The 19,660-nt window shown below is 40.1% G+C and overlaps 2 protein-coding genes across 5 annotated transcripts in view; one reads left to right on the top strand and one right to left on the bottom strand.

The window, feature by feature from the left end:
* Positions 1–8,670: 8,670 nt before the first annotated feature.
* On the bottom strand, positions 8,671–12,012 carry FBXO48 (F-box protein 48). Of its 3 annotated transcripts, none has more exons than XM_081253990.1 (4): positions 11,932–12,012; positions 11,088–11,233; positions 9,383–9,729; positions 8,671–8,930 (listed from the first exon to the last, which is right to left on the bottom strand). In XM_081253990.1, exons 3-4 carry the CDS (start codon positions 9,686–9,688, stop codon positions 8,769–8,771), a joined length of 468 nt encoding a protein of 155 aa, XP_081110116.1. In that variant the 5' UTR covers positions 9,689–9,729; positions 11,088–11,233; positions 11,932–12,012; the 3' UTR covers positions 8,671–8,768. The 3 variants fall into 3 exon arrangements, with proteins under 3 accessions (XP_081110116.1, XP_081110118.1, XP_081110117.1); XM_081253992.1 differs by having other exon boundaries at positions 11,088–11,203; positions 11,932–12,004; XM_081253991.1 differs by having other exon boundaries at positions 11,088–11,789; positions 11,932–11,999.
* Positions 12,013–12,258: 246 nt separating this feature from the next.
* The window catches only part of APLF (aprataxin and PNKP like factor), a 92,729-nt gene continuing 85,327 nt past the window's right edge, over positions 12,259–19,660 (top strand). The window contains exon 1 of one of the 2 annotated variants that reach the window (XM_081253495.1): positions 12,259–12,559. In XM_081253495.1, coding sequence (XP_081109621.1) covers positions 12,464–12,559 — 96 coding nt within the window. In that variant the 5' untranslated portion in view covers positions 12,259–12,463. The remainder of the gene's footprint in view (positions 12,560–19,660) is intronic. The other variant, XM_081253496.1, reaches the window with a different exon arrangement.

Genomic DNA, 19,660 nt, shown 5'->3' with positions numbered 1-19,660 from the left:
TTTTTTTTGCGGTACGCGGGCCTCTCACTGTCCTGTTGTGGAGCACAGGCTCCAGATGCGCAGGCTCAGCGGCCGTGGCTCACGGGCCTAGCTGCTCCGCGGCATGTGGGATCTTCCCGGACCGGGGCACGAACCCGTGTCCCCTGCATTGACAGGCAGACTCTCAACCACTGCGCCACCAGGGAAGCCCCTCTAAATCCTTTTTTTAAAAATAATTTTTCTCCCTGTGCTTTGGCTCAAAACATTTTTCTAATGTTCTATTTCTCAGTTCACAAATGTCTTTTTTCTGCAGTGTTCTAATCTGCCATTAAACCAACATATTGAGTTTTCCTTTCTGCTGTTGTACTTTTTAGTTCTAGAATTTCCATTTAGTTCTTTTTTATTCTAGAATTTTCTGGTAAAAATTTTCATTGTTATCTCTTTTCTTCCGTTTACTTGGACTTATTAAACATAGTTATTGTGAAGTCCTTGTTGGCAAACTCCACTAATTCCCTTTGACTTGGGTCCTTTCTCTTGACTTTCCATCATTTAATTCTGTCTTTTAGTATGCCTGGTAACTTTTTATTGTATGTAGACATTGTATATTATAACCTATAGAGGCTCCAAGTGATGTTATCTTCCTCTAAAGAGGAAGTGTCTTCTGCTAGGCCCAGGGGTTTGCTCATTTTAATCAAATTAGAGATTTAGCTGAATTGAGGCTGAAGACTTTTTTGTGGAGCCCTCCAGGGGTTTAAACTGAGAACCTGGATGTTCACCTGGGCCCCTCTGTCGGGTGGACCCCAACTCTAATTAGTTTTCTTGGCAGTGTGAGACCGTGTGAAAACTCTGCTCTGTTTCTCAGAGGCTCTCTGCTTAGCTTCTTAACCTCCAATTCTGCAGAGCTTCAGAGTTTGGCAAATGTCTTAAGACTTAGCTCTCTGCCTCTCCCTTCTGGTTGAGCCTTCAAGTCTCCAATTTTGTCTCTTCAGTCCCCTTGAGACCACCCATAGCTCTGCTAGATTCCCTGCCTCCCCTGCCAAGGTCCTCTATCTTAACAAAAGCCAGATTCTCAGTTTTTTTGCATCACACCTGGAATTGCCAAATGTTTTCAGGGAAAAGAAAACTGAAGAATATCAACTTACCTCTCCAGGTCCATCCTTCTCCAGAATCTTGGTCCCTCTGGCTCTGGTTGCTTTGGCAGCTCTCCATTGCCTTTCTGTTATGTTTTCTGTTTTATGTCTTTTCTACTTATCTGAGGCAGTAGCATTGCTCTTATATATCGTTATTATATTTTTTGTGTTTTTTCTATCAACTGCTGACAGAGGTGTGATAAAATGTCCTACTGTGATTATGGATTCTTCTACTTGTTCTTGTAGTTAATTTTTATTTCTATATTTTCATGCTGTATTATTAAATTCATACAAATAGAAAAGACTTAATCTTCATGGTGAATTGTGTTTTTTATAATTGTATAGTTTTGTAAAAAATACTCCAGTTATATATTTTTCCTTAAAGTTTAATTTGTCTGATATTAGATACATCTTTTTTCTTTTGTCAGTGTTTGCATAGCATATAGTTTTCCATCCTTCTACTTAACACTTTTTTATATGCTTAAGTTTTCATGTGTCTCTTGTAAAATGCATATAGTTGAAAACAAGTCCCCCTAAAACTGAGTTCCTCTGCTAAGTTTATGATTAACCTCTCTATACAAAACTTTACTCTCTTTCTTGTCCCACACCTGTTCCCCCCAAGATTGAGGAGTACCAAAGAAAAGGGGAATGGAACTGAGCAGGACACTTTGGGGCCCTCCTGGGTACAAAAGCCCCTCTGTGTCCCCTGTTTCTTGTTTGTAGAAAAAAACTTTAGTCTCCTAGGCCTTCCCTGAGTTCCAAAGAGCAGGCACAGGCAGTTACTAATTAGGGAAGTGAGGGAATGCAGAAACAAAGGAAAAGCAGTTAAACAAGAAAAGCAATGACAATAATTCAGCAATAAAACAGAGTCCTAGTTCCTTCTCAAAGGATATGATAGATATCATAATCTATCAGATATCAGATATCATAATCTATCAGATATTGTAGATATCTAGATACCGACAAAATCTGATAGACATGGATATCTTTAAGTTGTTCTTCAGGAACTAAGGCTTCCCTCCCTCACTCAGGTGGAGGATGGTACTCCAGAGTGGTTGGAACCAGAAAGTTGATGATTAAGATTTCTGAAAACCACCCTGTTACCCCACCACAAACGAATCAGAAGAAATTCAAGCATCCTGAAACCCTCAATCCCAAATGTTGCCTTTAAAAATGCTTCCCAGAAAGCCATCAGGGAGTTTGGGTCTTTTGAGCATGAGCTGCCTGTACTCTTTGCTTGGCACCTGAAATAAATGCTGTATTTTCTTTCACCACAACCTGGTGTCAGTAAATTGGCTTTGCTGTGTATCAGGCAAGCAGACCCAAGTTCAGTTTGGTAACACAGTTTAAAAAAAAATCCAGTTTAATATCTTTGTCTTTCCATTGCAGATTTTATTATTACCTTATACTTGGCATTCATTGAGATTTGTCCACATATTTACCACTTTTCTTGCTTTCTATTCGTTCCTGTATTCCAACCAGGTTAAATCTGGGAACATATTCTTTTACCTTTTCAATATATACTTTAGTTCAAGTCCATTCATGAAGAATTCTCCCAGTTTTTGTTTTCCTGAGCATGTCTTTGCTTCACTTTTCTTCTTGTAAAGTATTTCCTCTGGGTACGGAATTCTCAGTTGGTACTTTTCTTCTTTGGAAAGCTTTTTGAAGATAACAACCTTTTGTTCTTGTTAAGAAGAAATCATTCAATTATTGTTTATCCAATGGTAGTTTGTCCTTTTTCTTTGACTGCTTTCATTTTTCTCTGTCTTTACTTTTCAGCATATTTAGCTTAAGAGGGGGTATATATTTTATTTAGCATGTTTGCAGACTGTATGGCTTCTTGAATCTGTGACTTAAGGTCTTTCAAAAATTTGGGGAAGTTCTTAGCTGTCATTTCTTCAAAATTACTTCTACCTCATTCTATCTCTCCTTGCCTTTTTGAACTCTAATTACACATGTATAGAGCTTCTCACTTCATTATAAATGTTTTTCCACTATTCTCTTTTCTGTATTTTTCATCCTTTTTTTTCCTCTTTGCCTCATTCTGGATATTTTCTTTGTACTTATCTTCAGATTCATGAATACTTTCTCCTCTCTTAGCTGTGCTTAATCTGCTGTTAAATCCACCTATTGCTTTGTTAGCATGTCATTTTACTTTTTACTTGTATAATTCCCATTTGGCTCTTTTTATTATTTTTATTTCTCTGATGAAATTCTCAACTTGCTTTTTATGTCATTGGTTACCTCAAGCTTTGTTATTTTGGAGACTGCATCTGATAATTCCAAATGTGGGTCTTTTCCATTGGGTTTTTCTCTTTGATTTTATTCATTATAATGTCTCCTCGTGTGTGTGTGTGTGTGTGTGTGTGTGTGTGTGTGTATGCACATCAGACACTGATTTTTTTAAATGCTTGTAGAGATAATATAAAGCCTAAAATGTTGATATGTTTCTCCAGGGAGGACTTTTTTTTTTTTTTTTTTTTTTTGCTTCTGCCAGGTGTCTAGGGCATTATTCTTCTGGGATCCTCTCATTCCAGTTTCAGAGGTTGAGATGTTTTGAAGGTGCATAGTTTTCCTGTGAGGTATTATGTACTTCCAGGTCACTTCCATTCCTAGGATGCTGTCCTTCTGGGTCCCAAACCACAAGAAGGTAGATTACTAAGGAGAGGGGTTACTGGTTCCCTTTCTCTTAGTGAATCCTAGATTTTGCTCCTTGTCCTTGTAGCCTTGCAGGCTTTCAAAATCTATTTAATCTCTCAGCTGCTCCTGCAGAAATTGGCAAATGCTTCATGGCAAGATTAACCTCAATTATTGACTTACCTCTTTGGTTCTCTTTCTTTCCCCAGAAACTGGTCCAATATTTCTTTTCTATCTTATTAGCTCTGGGATGCCTTCAAATAGATTAATTTCCCCCCCAGGTTTTCAAGTTGTCCTGAGTAGGATATCTTGTCAGAATTATGTGTTCTGCCATTAGTAGAAATGCAAGTTCTATGTATTTAATATTAATTTCCCTTAGATTCTCTTTATACTTGTAATGGGAGATGTTTTATGTTAGTCTTAGTCTGTCATGTTGTCTCAACATAAGAACAAAGTGCTGAATTTATAAAAGCCACTTTACTCTAGTGGTTAAAAGCTTGGTCTCTGAAATCAAAGAGATTTGTGTTTAAATAGGTTTTCATTTTCTTTTCTTTTTTTTTTTTTTTTTTTTGCGGTAGGCGGGCCTCTCACTGTTGTGGCCTCTCCCCTTGCAGAGCACAGGCTCCGGATGCGCAGGCTCAGCAGCCATGGCTCACGGGCCTAGCCGCTCTGCGGCATGTGGGATCTTCCCAGACCGGGGCACGAACCCGTGTCCCCTGCATCGGCAGGCGGACTCTCAACCACTGCGCCACCAGGGAAGCCCTCATTTTCTTTTTATATTTATCTTTTAGATTACCTGGCAAAGAACTTGGTGATGATTTCCTATGCTCTTTAAAAATCTAAAAATTAATTGTGAAGATGAAATTATAAAGTATTTAGCATAGGGCAGCCATGGGGGAATAATCTAGAAACACGTTGTTGAAAAAAGAAATCTTAGCTCCAGGGAAAAAATAACCCTTTAAATAGAGAGATTTGGTGATTATCACCTCAAGCAAATGATCAGATTACCCTCTCACATTGTAAAGTGATCGGACATTTTGTGCTTCTTAATGTAGTACAATAAGAAGTAATAAGAAGTATATTACATCACCTATGTAGTCTAATTGCTGAATGTGTTTTACCTGAATCAGATCATAAAGGGACAATAAGACAAATCAATTACAGAACATTCTATAAGATAACCAGCCTGATTATTAAAAAACAAAACAAAACAAGTCAATATCCTGAAAAAACAAAATCAAAGGGCAGGGAGATGCTTCTGGTTAGAAGAGATTAAAGGAACATAAAAAATGATATGCATATGTAAACCTTGTCTGGATCTTGAATTGGGGAAAAAAATCTATAAAAGATATTTGTGGAACCATTGGGTAAATTTAAATAGGGATTGCAAATTAGATGATATTATTGAATTAATATTAAAAAAAATAGATGTGCTGGGCTTCCCTGGTGGTGCAGTGGTTGAGAGTCCGCCTGCCGATTCAGGGGACACGGGTTTGTGTCCCGGTCTGGGAGGATCCCACATGCCGTGGAGCGGGTGGGCCCAGGAGCCATGGCCACTGAGCCTGCGCATCCGGAGCCTGTGCTCCGCAACAGGAGAGGCCACAGTAGTGAGAGGCCCACGTACTGCAAAAAAAAAATAGATGTGCTAATGAAATTGTACTTAGGAGACTGTACTTATTCTTAGGAGATGCATGCTGAAGTATTTAGGAGTGAAGTATCATGTCTGCAACTTATTTTCAAATGTTTCAGCAAAAATAAATAATAAAATTAATGTGGAAACGTTAACAACTGGTATATCTAGGTGAAGATATACATGTAAGAGTTTTTTTTGTTTGTTTTTTTTTGTTTTTTTTTGCGGTATGTGGGCCTCTCACTGTTGTGGCCTCTCCCATTGTGGAGCACAGGCTCCGGACGTGCAGGCTCAGCGGCCATGGCTCACGGGCCCAGCCACTCCGCGGCATGTGGGATCCTCCCCGACGGGGGCATGAACCCACGTCCCCCACATTGGCAGGCGGACTCCCAACCACTGCACCACCAGGGAAGCCCACATGTAAGAGTTTTTTGATGTATCTGTGGGGAGGAAGGTGATCTCTTCGTCTTACTCTTCCACCGTCTTGAAGCTCCTCCCATGTAAGAGTTTTTTGTCATGTATTATTACTTTTCTGTGGGTTTGAAATTTTTCAAAATAAAAAGTTGAAGGAACATTCTTGGCTCTTTCATTTGAGTTACTTGTTCTCAGATTAGTTTTTATTTGTTCAAAATAAAAATTTAATGAGCACCTACTATGTATTACTCTTATAGGTGCTGAGGAGTGGGGTTGAACTAGACAGATAAGATCATTCTCTAATTTTCAGTTCCCTCATGCATAAAATGGATATAGAGTTAGAGTACCCCCCACATAAGCACAATGCTTGGGGCAGAGTAGGCATTCAATAAAGGTTGGCTATTGTAATTAATCAACTTTGTCCACTGTTGACCTAATTTCATCCATTTGATGGTTTTTTCTTTCAACTCTACTTTAAATAAAAATGTGTGATCTTCCATCTTATATATACTTCCCAAGCCATTTCCTAGTGTTACTACTCATCTTATTTTTGTTAATATTATTAGGGCACTGGAAGTTTTAGAGAGAAGATATCATGTAAAGTCAAAGCAAAGATGAAATTAAAGTGGTTAGGGGTATATTTTTCAAATTAGGCTTCTATACATGACTATTGTAAGGTCTAAAGTTTATATTCCCATAGATTTTATTAATGATTATCCTGGTTTAAGACTGGGTTATAAACTAGAAGCAACTAAGGAAAGGTTTCTAAAAACAAACAAATGAACAAAGAAACTAGGTCTTGAGCTGATCAAACATTATACAACATTGGAAATTCTTTAATCCTCTATCCCCAATAACCTTGCCTCTTTTTACAAACTGTGTATACGTAACATGTTATTTATCTCTGAGTGAAAGCACTCCTTCCTTTCATTCTACTCCACACGCACATGTCCTCAGATGCTAATGGCTTGGTCTGATAAATGCACAATTCATTCTAAGCCCATTCTGTAAATTTGTCATTAAGTTCCAAAACTTTCCTTTCAGCGTAGACTGTGATCATAGTTTATAACTTATTATATACAGAGAATTATTTTAGTGGTATAATACTAAAACAAAAACCAAACTGAAGAGTATTCATATAACAAAATAATACTTAAGACTGATTGGGGTGACCCAATAATTAAAAATAGGTGAAACTTTTGGGTGAAGTTTATTTGCAAGTGTTTATTCAAAGAATTTAAAAAAATATTTCAACTTTTCCTATTTTTCTCTTACAGCTTTTCAGAAAACAAGAATAATTCTTCATATATTAGCATTAATATTAAGCATCCCATATATCTTATGGGTTGTACATTGCATTTCAATACAATCTTATCCACTATCAATACGTTAAATTCTTTTTATTTTACATTTTGGGTAGGATTAAAATAAATAATATAGAAATAATTTAACAAATCTTTATGGAACTATGTTCCAGGTTTGGGAACACAAAAATAAATAAATGGACCTTGCTATTAAGAAGCTTACAGCCTAAAAGGGGAGACAGACAAATAAAACAGACAATTTAATATAGTATGCAGCTTTGAGAACGGTATGGGCAAAGAACTATGGGAACCTTAAGAGGGTCACTTAATCCAGAATGGTAGAAGTTTGAGATGGTTTCCAGGTCAGGATGATATATTTTATGAAAGAATTTGCCAAGAAAAGAATTAATGGTGGGTGGAAGAAGAACATTCCTATAGCAGGGATGACTGAATAGTCCTAGGGACTGGACTGCCTGATCTTCAAGGCCCCTTCCAACCCCAAGAAGACAGTAGGAGACAATCAATCATCATCTACTTGATCCAACAAAGGGAATTTGTATAGAGTGGGGCATCTTCCTGATATTTGCCTATTCGTGGAATACTGATTTCCTGGACTCATTTTTTTCATGCTATAGAGCACCATTTAAGAAGAAAATCCCATGCTAACTAAAAGGTTTTGTTTTACCTATGGTGCTGATCACAGATTCAGAATGAAGAATCTGGAATAGTGAATATTATATCATCTACTTTTAAGAAAAAGAGAATAAAAGTTAAAGACTCCTATAAAGCTCTAAACTTCAACAAAGTATACCGGTTTCTCGAAAATAATATTTTTCTTTCTCTTCAATGTGGAGAAAACAGAAAGGAGCTGGTCCTTTGTCTTGGTTATCTACAAGGAGTACACTAGATGGTGCTATAAGGCTGTCAGAAAGAAGGTAAGTTTCACCAATAAAAATAGTGCGGAGGTTGTGATGGCCGTTACGTGTGCTGAAAACTTTCCATATATTTTCAGTTCCTGAGAGCAATTCTAGGTTTGTAGGCAAGTAATAGGAATCTTAATCTCACAAGTTTTAGCCCTCTGGTCAGATTCATTTAAAATTAAACCACAAGTTTAACACAAAATGGTTTCAGTGTTTGACAATTCAATCTGATTCCACTGAAATGGAAATTTTAAAGTTATTGAAATACAAATTTATTATACATTTAAACACATTGCTATTAATTTCATTTAGGGAGTCTCCCCATGAGCCTAGTTATGTCTACTAATTAATAAATCTCTAAGTCAGGTTCTTCAAATGGTTTCCTGAATTTTCAAATTATCATTAAGCAGAAAATACCAATCAAACTCTCTTATCATTAAACTACTGCAACAGACTAACACAAATACATGAAACAATACATTTTGAAATCACTCTATCAGTATAGTATTTTTACATAAATAGCATTTCATGATTTTTCCATATTACAATAAAACCAGAAATGTATTTTTAACTAAAGTGCAAAGTAAAATCAAAGCTTTATTTTTATAATATTTTCTACTTAGTTTTCTTTTAAATGTTAAATAGTAAAAAGGCAAACAAAAAAATGGATGGCTAAAGGTATACCTTTTATAAACTAAGAGTCATTTTAGTTTTAAACTCTCAAAGTTAGGAGATCTGTGTGTGATTTTTCTGCTTATCTTTCCAGTTCTGCTTCTAGAATTTCCCCCCACGTGTCTGCATCCATTGGGTACATGATTTTTTCTGGTAGGCTGATAGGAGAACATATGTTGCTATATCTGCCACTTAGCCATTCATGTTTCACTTTACTCTTCTGGTAATTCCTCAGTAGTATTACCTGAAAGAGGTAAACCACCATGGTTAAAGAAGGTAGTCAGTGGTTGGTGAGTGAGTTTGTTTGAAACTAGAGAAGCTGATTGAGAGGGCTGAAAAGATTATTTACATCGATATACACATATACTAATAAGTGTGTGTGTGTGTGTATGTGTGTGTGTGTACAGAACAGAGTGACTCACAGAGTCTCCCGGGGGTTTTGGATAAGGTAGAGTGAAATGAAGGAGCTATTGTGGTTAACAGAGGTAAATGCCCCCAAAATGTAAAAGGATGGATGGGAGATAGTGTGGTTTGCAGGAAAAGAATAATAAAATTCAACTTACACTCCCAAAGCCAACACACTCTGTATGTCATTCTGTATATGAAATCCTCCCTCTTCCAAGCAGAAGGTAGGCTTGGGCTCAAACTGACCACCATATTGACAAGAACACTGCAGAATCCATAGGTTAAACTTACCCTCCAGGGGTAACCACTCTCTAGATCATCATCTATCTCTCTTTGGCATACAGCTCTCACAGTCAGGCAATGAGGTTTCCACAAGGCATCGCTGTGTCTTATTGTGTGATTCCAGCTCCTGCATGTCAGTGAAGCCCTGCACAAACTCCAGATGTCCAGCTGACTGAAAATTTTAAAAGTAACTTCTGGAGGCAGCAGTTCAACAAAGTTATTTTGATGCTCTTGTTTTTCCTTCTCAGCATCTGGAGAGTTCAATTCTAGGTCAGAAACCCTTGAACTGTGGTTCCTCTTGGAGTTTTTCTTCATAGCTTGTTTAGATGTTTTAGTGAATTATCCTCATAAGTAAGCTAAAAGGCAAAAGTTAAAAATACTCACTCCCTTTAGATCAGACTATAGATCCTACTCTGAGACAGATACTTTCTGGGTATGATTTAATGAACTTTAACTTTCTTGACTTGAGCTTCTCAGTCTGTAAAATGGGGCCAATGATGCTGCTCTGGGGTGTGTTCTTGCAAGCACGAACAGGGATAATGTGTAAAACATCTAGCCCCACATCTGAATTGCATGTGGGAGGCACCCAACACATGTTACTTCCTTTCTTCTTTTTAGATATTTTTGGTGAATGGGTTTGTTTCTAAATATTTGGGGTTTTTTTTACTCCCAAAGAACATTATCTTAAAAAAGAGAAGTGATTCTTCACAGTCATCAGACTATAATTTATTTTTAGCAGTAGAAACGAATATTGTGAGAACACATTCGATTCCAAGTATTGATTGAAAATACTTTTGAAAAGTATTCGATTCTATTGAACTCATTAATATTTGTCTGTGGGAATCAATGCCTTGTCATTAAATTCTTCATCTACAGTTTGTGACTTAATCATAAACCTGATCAACTTTTAGTAGTTTATATAAGAATTGTTTATCTCCTTACATCTAATGGGTAGGTGCTCACATTTGACACAAATACTACCTGAAATAGACAGGAAGGTCTGGGTTATACTGACAAAATTTCAAATATTCAATAAGAGTACTGTTTTAGAAATGGCTTTTATTTATTTATGGCTGTGTTGGGTCTTCGTTTCTGTGCGAGGGCTTTTTCTAGTTGCAGCGAGCGGGGGCCACTCTTCATCGCCGTGAGTGGGCCTCTCACTGTCGCTGCCTCTCTTGTTGCGGAGCACAGGCTCCAGATGCGCAGGCTCAGTAGTTGTGGCTCACGGGCCCAGTTGCTCCGCGGCATGTGGGATCTTCCCAGGCCAGGGCTCGAACCCGTGTCCCCTGCACTGGCAGGCAGATTCGCAACCACTGCGCCACCAGGGAAGCCCCTAGAAATGGCTTTTTGAAGCTGCACTAAATGCATAGTCAATTATGAATTAAGATAACAGTCACCGAGACCGTCAAGCAACAGTGACTAACAACTATAAACAATGTTTATAACTCATCGAGGTATAGCACGTGACTAAAAATTTAAAGTCCAGTTTCAGCTAATTTACGTAAGGTGCATGGTGCAGGCTTCTGAAATCAGTTGAAAGCATGAAGTTATTTTGGCATATAAAGACAGTTCATATTTACTTAAAATCAGTTTATTCCATTTTGCACTTCCTTTTATAATGAGGGGTGGCATCACAGGAGGGGTTTCAGATACAGCTAAATACTTCTTCTAGCTCAGCTAATGACAAACTCCCCTTTCCAGATGTGCTACTCACCTATATGTTTCTGTACTTGCCAAGACCACAGATGCTCCCATTCATTTGGTGGTTTATGATCCAAATTAGCTATGGTGGTTAGGATTTTAATGTCTGAGTTCAGCAGAGGACTTCCTCTTGAGAGTTTGGGTAAGTAAGAAAGCAAACTGGTAAAAACAAGTCCATGAGTCAAGTTTTTGTCAGCCCACCCTCCTGCCCCATTAATATAAACCAAAGCCAAACTACTCTATCTCATTAGGAAAAAGTTACTGTGCGTTTAAATGCACATTTGTTACTTCTCCCAAGATTTCACTGGGGATAAAATGCGTCCTGCCTTTACAGTTATACCACAGGGGGCAGATGAAACTTTTGAATTTAACAGATGGGGGTGCCTTGGTGAGGTTCCTAAAATCCCACTAGGCATTTTTCTTCTTTTAAGTCCAGTTTTGCCTGGATACCTAGAAACCTATCCTCTTCTGCCCCTTCTTCTTTCTGAACCAAACTTTGCTGAATTACCTCTCTAGTTAGGTGAGAGATCGCCCCTCTTTCGGGTGTTACACGGAGGGAGGGATCGGAAGGCAGCTCAGACGCCCGGCTCTCGGGGAGCCCTCACCCCCTGCGGACCCCGCAGGTCGGAAGAAATGACCCCACGTCCTTTCTGAGCCACCCTCCTGGCGTGTCCCGCCCAGACTGCATTTGCCGGAGTCCAAACCACACGGGGCACTGACAAATAAGCAACAAAAACAACCGTCAGCACCAAATGTCACCGCAGCTCCGGCCGGCTAAGAGGACGCTTGTGCTAGCGCCAGGGCCGCGCCCCCGAGCACGCCCGCCCAAAGTCACCTGGAAGCGAAGACCCTCCTACCTACTGGTCCGTAGCGACCTCTCCTTCAACGATTTAAATCTTCCGGGTTTCGAATCCTGCCCCTGCAAGTCCCTCATGTCCAGCCCACTCTAGTCCCGCCTTACTGGCTAGTATTTCGCACAGGCGCAGAGAGGAGCGCGCATTACCTCTTGGGATTGGTAGTTTTTCCAGGGCGTCTCAGCTCGGCAAACGAAGAGAAGTGGAGGCGCCACGGACTACAAAGACCGGTGTCCTCCGAGACAGGTGGGCGGTGAGAAGGGCTGGGGGGGTTTAACCGGGGCTTTTAAACAATAGTTTGGAGGCGGCGTGAAGGGGGAAATCCCTGAGTCAGTCACTGGTCTGAGTGGAGGGGCGGGACTCCGTACCCGCGCTGGGGCCCCAGCTCCGCGCGGCCTGGTCACACTCAGGGGCAGTCTTTGCTCCACCTCCCCCTGTGTTTTCCGGGGGCCTGCGTAGGCCCCGCGCCTGTCCATGGAAGGCGGAAACGGCTGCGGGGTCCGGCTCCTCGCGAAGGGGTCTAGTCCTCGCGGCCATGTCCCGGGCCTTCGAGCTGCAGCCGCAGGACGGCGGCCCCCGGGTGGCCCTGGCGCCGGGGGAGACGGTGATCGGCCGCGGGCCGCTGCTGGGAGTAAGTGTGGCGGAGGCTCGGCGGCCCCGGAGAGCCGCGAGATCTTGGCCGGCTCTTGAGGCCCTACTCGGGGTCCTGCCCCGATTCCCCACCGCGCCGGCCAGGCCTGTCTGGATTTTAGAAGTTTGGGGGCAGCACGTTCTTCAGTGAACTTGACTTGGGTTATCATCATTATAATCTTACCCGGGGGTCGGCAAACTGTGGCTCTGGCTCCAAATCCAGCCTGCTTTTGTTTGGACCCACATACCAAGAATGGTTCTCAAATTTTAAAATGTAAAACGTAAACAAAAAATCCATATTAAGCGTTTCAGGGAGAATAATTGCTCTAAGGGTTGGTGATATTGCCTCTTGGCTTGATAAGCCACAGTGTTTACAGTAGTTTCAGGCCCTTTACAGAAAAAGTTTGCCAACCTCTGATCTTAATTTTTCTAGAATAATTTCTTTTAAGCTTTGGCTCCTTTGGTGGTACTGTGTCGGCTTTACTTTTATTGCAGTAGCCTTTTTCAGCAACAGTGGCTCACCCTTCTGTAGTGTGTAGTATTCCAGGCATTGATCTAAGGACTTTACCTATACCAACTTCTTAATCCTTTCCAAACCCTATGAGTTAGGTGCTCTTATTATCTTCATTGTTCAGATGAGAAAATTGAGCTATGGATTGGTTATTTAAAGGGCACACACAAGCTTTTGGACGCAAAGTGCCATTGGGCTGTGTATTCTTCCTCTGGGATGTTTAGGAGTTAGAAAACTTGCCTGTACCGGTCTGGAATTTTGTAGCTCTCTCCCTAAATACATATATATTGTTTTCTCAACATTCAGCATGTCTTGTTTAGTGCCTGCTTTGCGCAGCATGTCGTGCAGACCCTAGCACTGTGGGGCACACAGGGATGAATGGGTCCTTGCCCTCCAGTTTTCTCTTGGACTGTCCCGACACACCTGTATCAGTGAGCCAATACCAGGGAGTAAGGAGTGTGGTCTGTTACCCTGGTTAACCTCCAGTGTCTAAATGGAACCATAGGTATTAGCCTTAGGACTCCTCTCCAAGCAGGAAAAGGAGTGGTGGTTCAAGGTGGTGGTGGGGAAGTCAGTTCTAAAGGGGTGTTGAGTGTATGTGTGCGTACATATGTGTGTATGTGGTAAGATCATTGAGAAAGTTCCAAGTTCACTTGCTGGTTTGTTTGTGGGTTTTTTTGTTTTGTTTTGTTTTGACTTAAATGTTTGTTATTTTTTTCATAGTTTATTAACCTATACAAACGTTTGGTGGAACTGTCTGGAGGTTTCCTCCCTCCCTTCCTCCCTTCCTCCTGTCCTTCCTTTCTTCCTTCCTTCCCCTTCTCCTCCCTCCTCCCCTCCCTCCCCCCCCTCACTTTATCTCAGTTAGAAACAGAGTATGTGCTTCATCTAGAAATGTTATGTCTGATTACTAATGAGTTTTAATTTCCTTAACGTACTGTATCACTAACACAGAGTGCTGAGGATCCGGTTAAATGATGGATGAATTTTAGGCCTCTGTTTTATAAATTTGGCATCGGGTCACAGACGGATTCATTATTTGTAGCTTGATCTTTGTGTTAATAGGCTCGCTAATGCGAGAGGAGCCTATTTGGTTTCTCTTTTTTTTTTTTTTTTTTTTTGCGGTACGCGGGCCTCTCACTGTTGTGGCCTCTCCCGTTGCGGAGCACAGGCTCCGGATGCGCAGGCCCAGCGGCCATGGCTCACGGGCCCAGCCGCTCCGCGGCATGTGGGATCTTCCCGGACCGGGGCACGAACCCGTGTCCCCTGCATCGGCAGGCAGACTCTCAACCCCTGCGCCACCAGGGATGCCCGGTTTCTCTTTTTAAAAATAGTAAGGAATAGAAAGTCAATTATCTGGTCAGGATTTAGCTTTTCCTTTTTGAATAGTCATTCAGTGATGAGATTCTGTTGCCAAGTTTGGCAGGTTATTAGAGGTGGTTACGAACGATACTAGATGTGTGGAAGGAAAACCTTGAAAAACAAATTACCTTGTGGTTCTAAAGATTTTGGAGCCGACAGACAGGTGTTTCTTCTCGGCAGTGGTTTAAGCTCCACCTGAGGGCTGCTGTTTCAAACAACAGCAATTCCAGTGAGTTGGTTGGTTTGTTTTGTTTGTAGTGTGTGAGAGAGCAGACTTAGTAAACTCAGGGAGTTTATTGTAAATTCATGTCTATCTGAAGTGATTAATAATAATCAGGATGATTTTTGAACTGTCTTAACTAGCCATGTCTTTTGGAGACAAGTTTCACGAATCTTCATGGCCACAACCTTTAGGTTTATAATTCCAACGTGTGAAGCATTCTTTGTGGTAAAACAATTTGACCGTGGGAATGCCTTCATGTCTTTACAGTGGCAAGAAAACCCTTATAGAGAACACTTGTAGACAACAGAGCACAGTGAAATTTCATTTTCTTGTTCCCTTTGCTTTAGTGTAAGTCATCAGGGAACCCAAGGTCTTTATTTTACTAAGTTGTAATTCTGTTTCCTGATCACCATTTAAAAGGTTTTACAGCAGGATGCATCTCCAGGGAGTTATCCTAGGTGAAAACAAGCAGTTCCAAAGGTCACATATTGTATGATTTAATTTACATACTGTTATTGAAATGACAAAATTATAAAGATGGGGAACAACTTAGTGGTTGCCAGGGCTTAACGAAGAGGTGAGGGGAGCAGGAGGGAATTGGGTATGCCTGTAAAACAACAACGAGGGATTTGTTTTGTGTCTTGACTGTGCCAATATCAATATCTGGTTGTGGTACTGTACTGTAATTTTGCAAGATGTTACTGCTGGGGGAAACAGTAAACAGTACAAGAGATCTTTCTGTAATGTATCTTTTCACCATGAATCTACAACTATCTTAAGTAAAAAAATTAGTTTAAAAAATTTTACAGCATCTCAAACAACAGAATACCATTAGGCCCAATTATTTGCTTTATGGTTTTTCTTTAAATCCGATTTTGCTCTTAAATGAAAACTACTCTTTCTGATTTCAAATTTTCCTTATTCTGTTTTGATAGCAGGGATTATAGGACCCATTCCTTTATGATCTATTTTCCTCCAAGGAAATAGGACAGCACCAGGTATCTAGTGGGATTTCCTAAAGGCAGATGTGATTGAAGCTACTGCTCTAATTAAAAAGAGAAAGGGCCCCCAGGTGGGGATGGGGATAGTCCTGGGCTCTAGTGCAGACTCTTCACCAGGCGTCAGTTCACCACTTCTAAGACTGTTGTAAGTGTCCCACAAAGTTTACACAAAGTAAGCACTCCCAGGCCTGGCAACTCTGCACTGTTCCTACTTGTTTCCAGACTTCACCTGCTGCAGCTGTCTGGTCTGACAAGGTTTGTCCCTAGGGACGTGCCAAGCACTCCTAGCTTTGCCCTGCCCTCAGTTATTAAGCCTAGTACAATTCCTGATGCATCGTAGGCCTTCACCACATGATCTCTTCCTTTTCTGCATCTCAGCCTCACTCTTCCAACCCTCATAAAGAGCCCACTTGCAACTTGAGTGTAAAAAGGAGAGCGTAGAGTTTGGAAGTGAATATAAATATAGTAACGAGGCAGTGCTACCAACTGCTAAAGCTTGAGGAGCAACATTCATGGTGGATTGTGTTAGCATTTTTTCTATTTTATTGACTAATTAGTAAATTCAGAAAATAGCTAATGAATATATACTATAGTTAGATGGGAGGAATGAAGAAGAAATAAGTCCTTGCTCTCAGGAAACTTATAGTTAGTAGGTATGAGAGACATAGAAGCAAGTAACTAGAAAGGGGAGCTAGGCAGGCACCTCCAGTGAGTGAAGTGGGAGAGAGTAAGAAAAATAACACAGGGACACACTGATAGATGACAGCGGTGTCGTAAATGACAACTGCCTCAGTGCTGAGGCCACAAGGAGAGGACTGTGTAATGCAGTTTCTGCTACTCACCTCCATTCCCACCTAGTAAGTGTCATATCATTTTTCTCAAAAGTAGTAAGAAATCTAGATTTTTAGATATAACCTCTGATTTTTAAAAGTTCACATTAAAAGTTTTGTTTCAATACCTTGAGCCAAACAGAAGGATGTGACGTGATACAGAGAGGTGTAGGAAGGAACCCACAATTAAGATGGGGGCTCAGAGAAGGCTTCGTGAACACACTGACATATTGAGCTGACTTTAAAGTGTTAGAACAGTTAGAATATTGATAGGTCGAGAGTAGATAGGAAGGGAAGGGCCCTTAAGGCTAAATGAATGATTTAAGGCTCTAAGGTTGGAAAGGGTAAAGGGTAAGGCACATTGGATAATTGGATAAGCGTTGAGTAGACTTGTGGGATGATCACATTACATCAGTGATTCTGTTTAACTTTTACAGACATTGCTTTTACAACAGGTACTGGTTTTCTTTCTTTTTTAAAAATAGGCTAACCTCCTCTATCAACATCCCCGACCACAGTGGTATATTTGATGAACCTGTATTGGCATGTCATTATCACCCAAAGCCCACAGTTTACACTAGGGTTCACTCTTGGTGTACATTCTATAGGTTTTGACAACTGTGTAATGACATGTATCCACCATTGTAGTGTTACAGAATTCTGCCCTAAAAATCTCAATGTTCTGTCTGTTCATCTTCCCTCTCCCCTGCAAGCCCTAGCAACTACTGAACTTTTTAACCATCTGCATAGTTTCACCTTTTCCAGAGTATCGTATAGTTGGAATCATACAGTATGTATATGTAGACTTTTTTTCAGATTGGCTTCTTTTCATTCAGTAGGATGTATTTAAGGTTCTTCCATGTCTTTTCCTGTTTTTTTAGTGATGAGTGATATTCCACAGTCTGGATGTTCCACAGTTTATCCATTTGTCTACTGAAGGATATCTAGGTTACTTGCACATTTTGGCAATTATGAATAAAGCTGTTGTAAACATCCACGTGCAGGTTTTTGTGTGAACATAAGTTTTCAGTTCTTTTGGGTAAATAATAAGGAGTACAGTTTCTGGATAGTATGGCAAGAGTGTGTTCAGTGTTGTAAGAAACTGCCAACTGTCTTCCAAAGTGGCTGTACCATTTTTCATTCCCACTGTCAGTGGATAAGAGTTCCTGTTCTTCCACATCCTTGTCAGCATTTGATGTTGTCAGTGTTTTAGATTTTGGCCATTCTAATAGGTATGTAGTAAGTTGCTTTTCATATGTATTTTCCAATTTAATTCTTTAAATTGTCATCTCCCGGGTGCCACTCAATGTGAATACGAGAAACCAGATTTGAAAACCACTTTTAGACACACTAAGTGGAATGCTTGGCACAGAATAGGTCTTTAAGAAATGTCTGCTGACCTGAACTAAATGTATTTAGAAAGCTTCATTTACCAAAGTCCCAAGTGGGGATTTAGACCCAGTTTTATCTTACTAAGCTGTGCTTATATTTTTACTCACTATGTTGCCTCTGTCATAATATATTAAAGTTGAGGATGAAGTTCTCACATTTGTATAGCATTCACTGTGCAAGCAGAATTGCAAGCCAAACGGATTGAGTGAGTTGAAATTTCAATGGCAGTGAGTCAGCACAATTTCATCATATTGGCTAACAATTTGGCAGCCTTGAAGTAGGAGCTCAGAAAGTATTGGATTTTACTTTTAAAAGTCTGAATGATCCATATTTCATTAGTATTGTGGATTACATGGGTGTTTGTGAGGTAGTCTGATAACCTACCTCTTATTTACATCATTACTCATGTGAGAAAGTATATTCACAAGTTTCAAAGACCACATCCAGTATATTAATAACCTTATAAAGAGAGATCATGCATAAGTTGGAGTCTGCCTAGAGAGCCTCTGGCCAAAATCAAGTCCATTTCTTCAAACTTGTCTTAGTGTCAGAAATTGCACTTTGATACATTCCACATGGAATGATATTAAACAGCTTGTGTCAACTAGCTTTTGCTCTGTTGAGAAATAAGGTCTACTTATCATCTAATATCATGGCAGCCTTAGTGTTGATGTCTGAGCTCTGGACTGTGGGCTGGACCCAATACTGGGGATCACTCTAGGTAAGAAAAGTTTATGGTTTGTCAACTGGTTTACAGTAACCAGTCTTTCTTCAATTCATGTCTTAATTTTATTTCTATCTTTTTTTATTTTTATTTTTTTACCATCTTTATTAGAGTATAATTGCTTTACAGTGGTGTGTCAGTTTCTGCTTTGTAACAAAGTAAATCAGTTATACATATACATATGTCCCCATATCTCTTCCCTCTTGCATCTCCCTCCCTCCCACCCTCCCTATCCCACCCCTCTAGGTGGTCACAAAGCACCAAGCTGATCTCCCTGTGCTATGCGGCTGCTTCCCACTAGCTATCTGTTTTACGTTTGGTAGTGTATATATGTCCATGCCACTCTCTCACTTTGTCACAGTTTACCCTTCCCCCTCCCTGTATCTTCAAGTCCATTCTCTAGTAGGTCTGCATCTTTATTCCCGTCTTGCCCCTAGGTTCTTCTGACCATTTTCTTTTCTTTTTTCTTTTTTTTTAGATTCCATATATATATGTGTTAGCATACAGTATTTGTTTTTCTCTTTCTGACTTACTTCACTCTGTATGACAGACTCTAGGTCCATCCACCTCACTACAAATAACTCAGTTTCGTTCCTTTTTTGGCTGAGTAATATTCCATTGTATATATGTGCCACATCTTCTTTTTCCATTCATCTGTTGATGGACACTTAGGTTGCTTCCATGTCCTGGCTATTGTAAATAGAGCTGCAATGAACATTGTGGTACATGACTCTTTTAGAATTATGGTTTTCTCAGGGTATATGCCCAGGAGTGGGATTGCTGGGTCATATGGTAGTTCTATTTTTAGTTTTTTAAGGAACCTCCATACTGTTCTCCATAGTGGCTGTATCAATTTACATTCCCACCAACAGTGCAAGAGTGTTCCCTTTTCTCCACACCCTCTCCAGCATTTATTGTTTGTAGATTTTTTGATGATGGCCATTCTGACCAGTGTGAGATGATATCTCATTGTAGTTTTGATTTGCATTTCTCTAACGATTAATGATGTTGAGCATTCTTTCATGTGTTAGTTGGCAGTCTGTATATCTTCTTTGGAGA

This window comes from Mesoplodon bidens (assembly GCF_964165515.1).
Source record: "Mesoplodon bidens genome assembly, chromosome: 14".
NCBI lineage: Eukaryota > Metazoa > Chordata > Mammalia > Artiodactyla > Ziphiidae > Mesoplodon > Mesoplodon bidens.
This window is presented reverse-complemented; position numbering and strand designations above follow the sequence as displayed.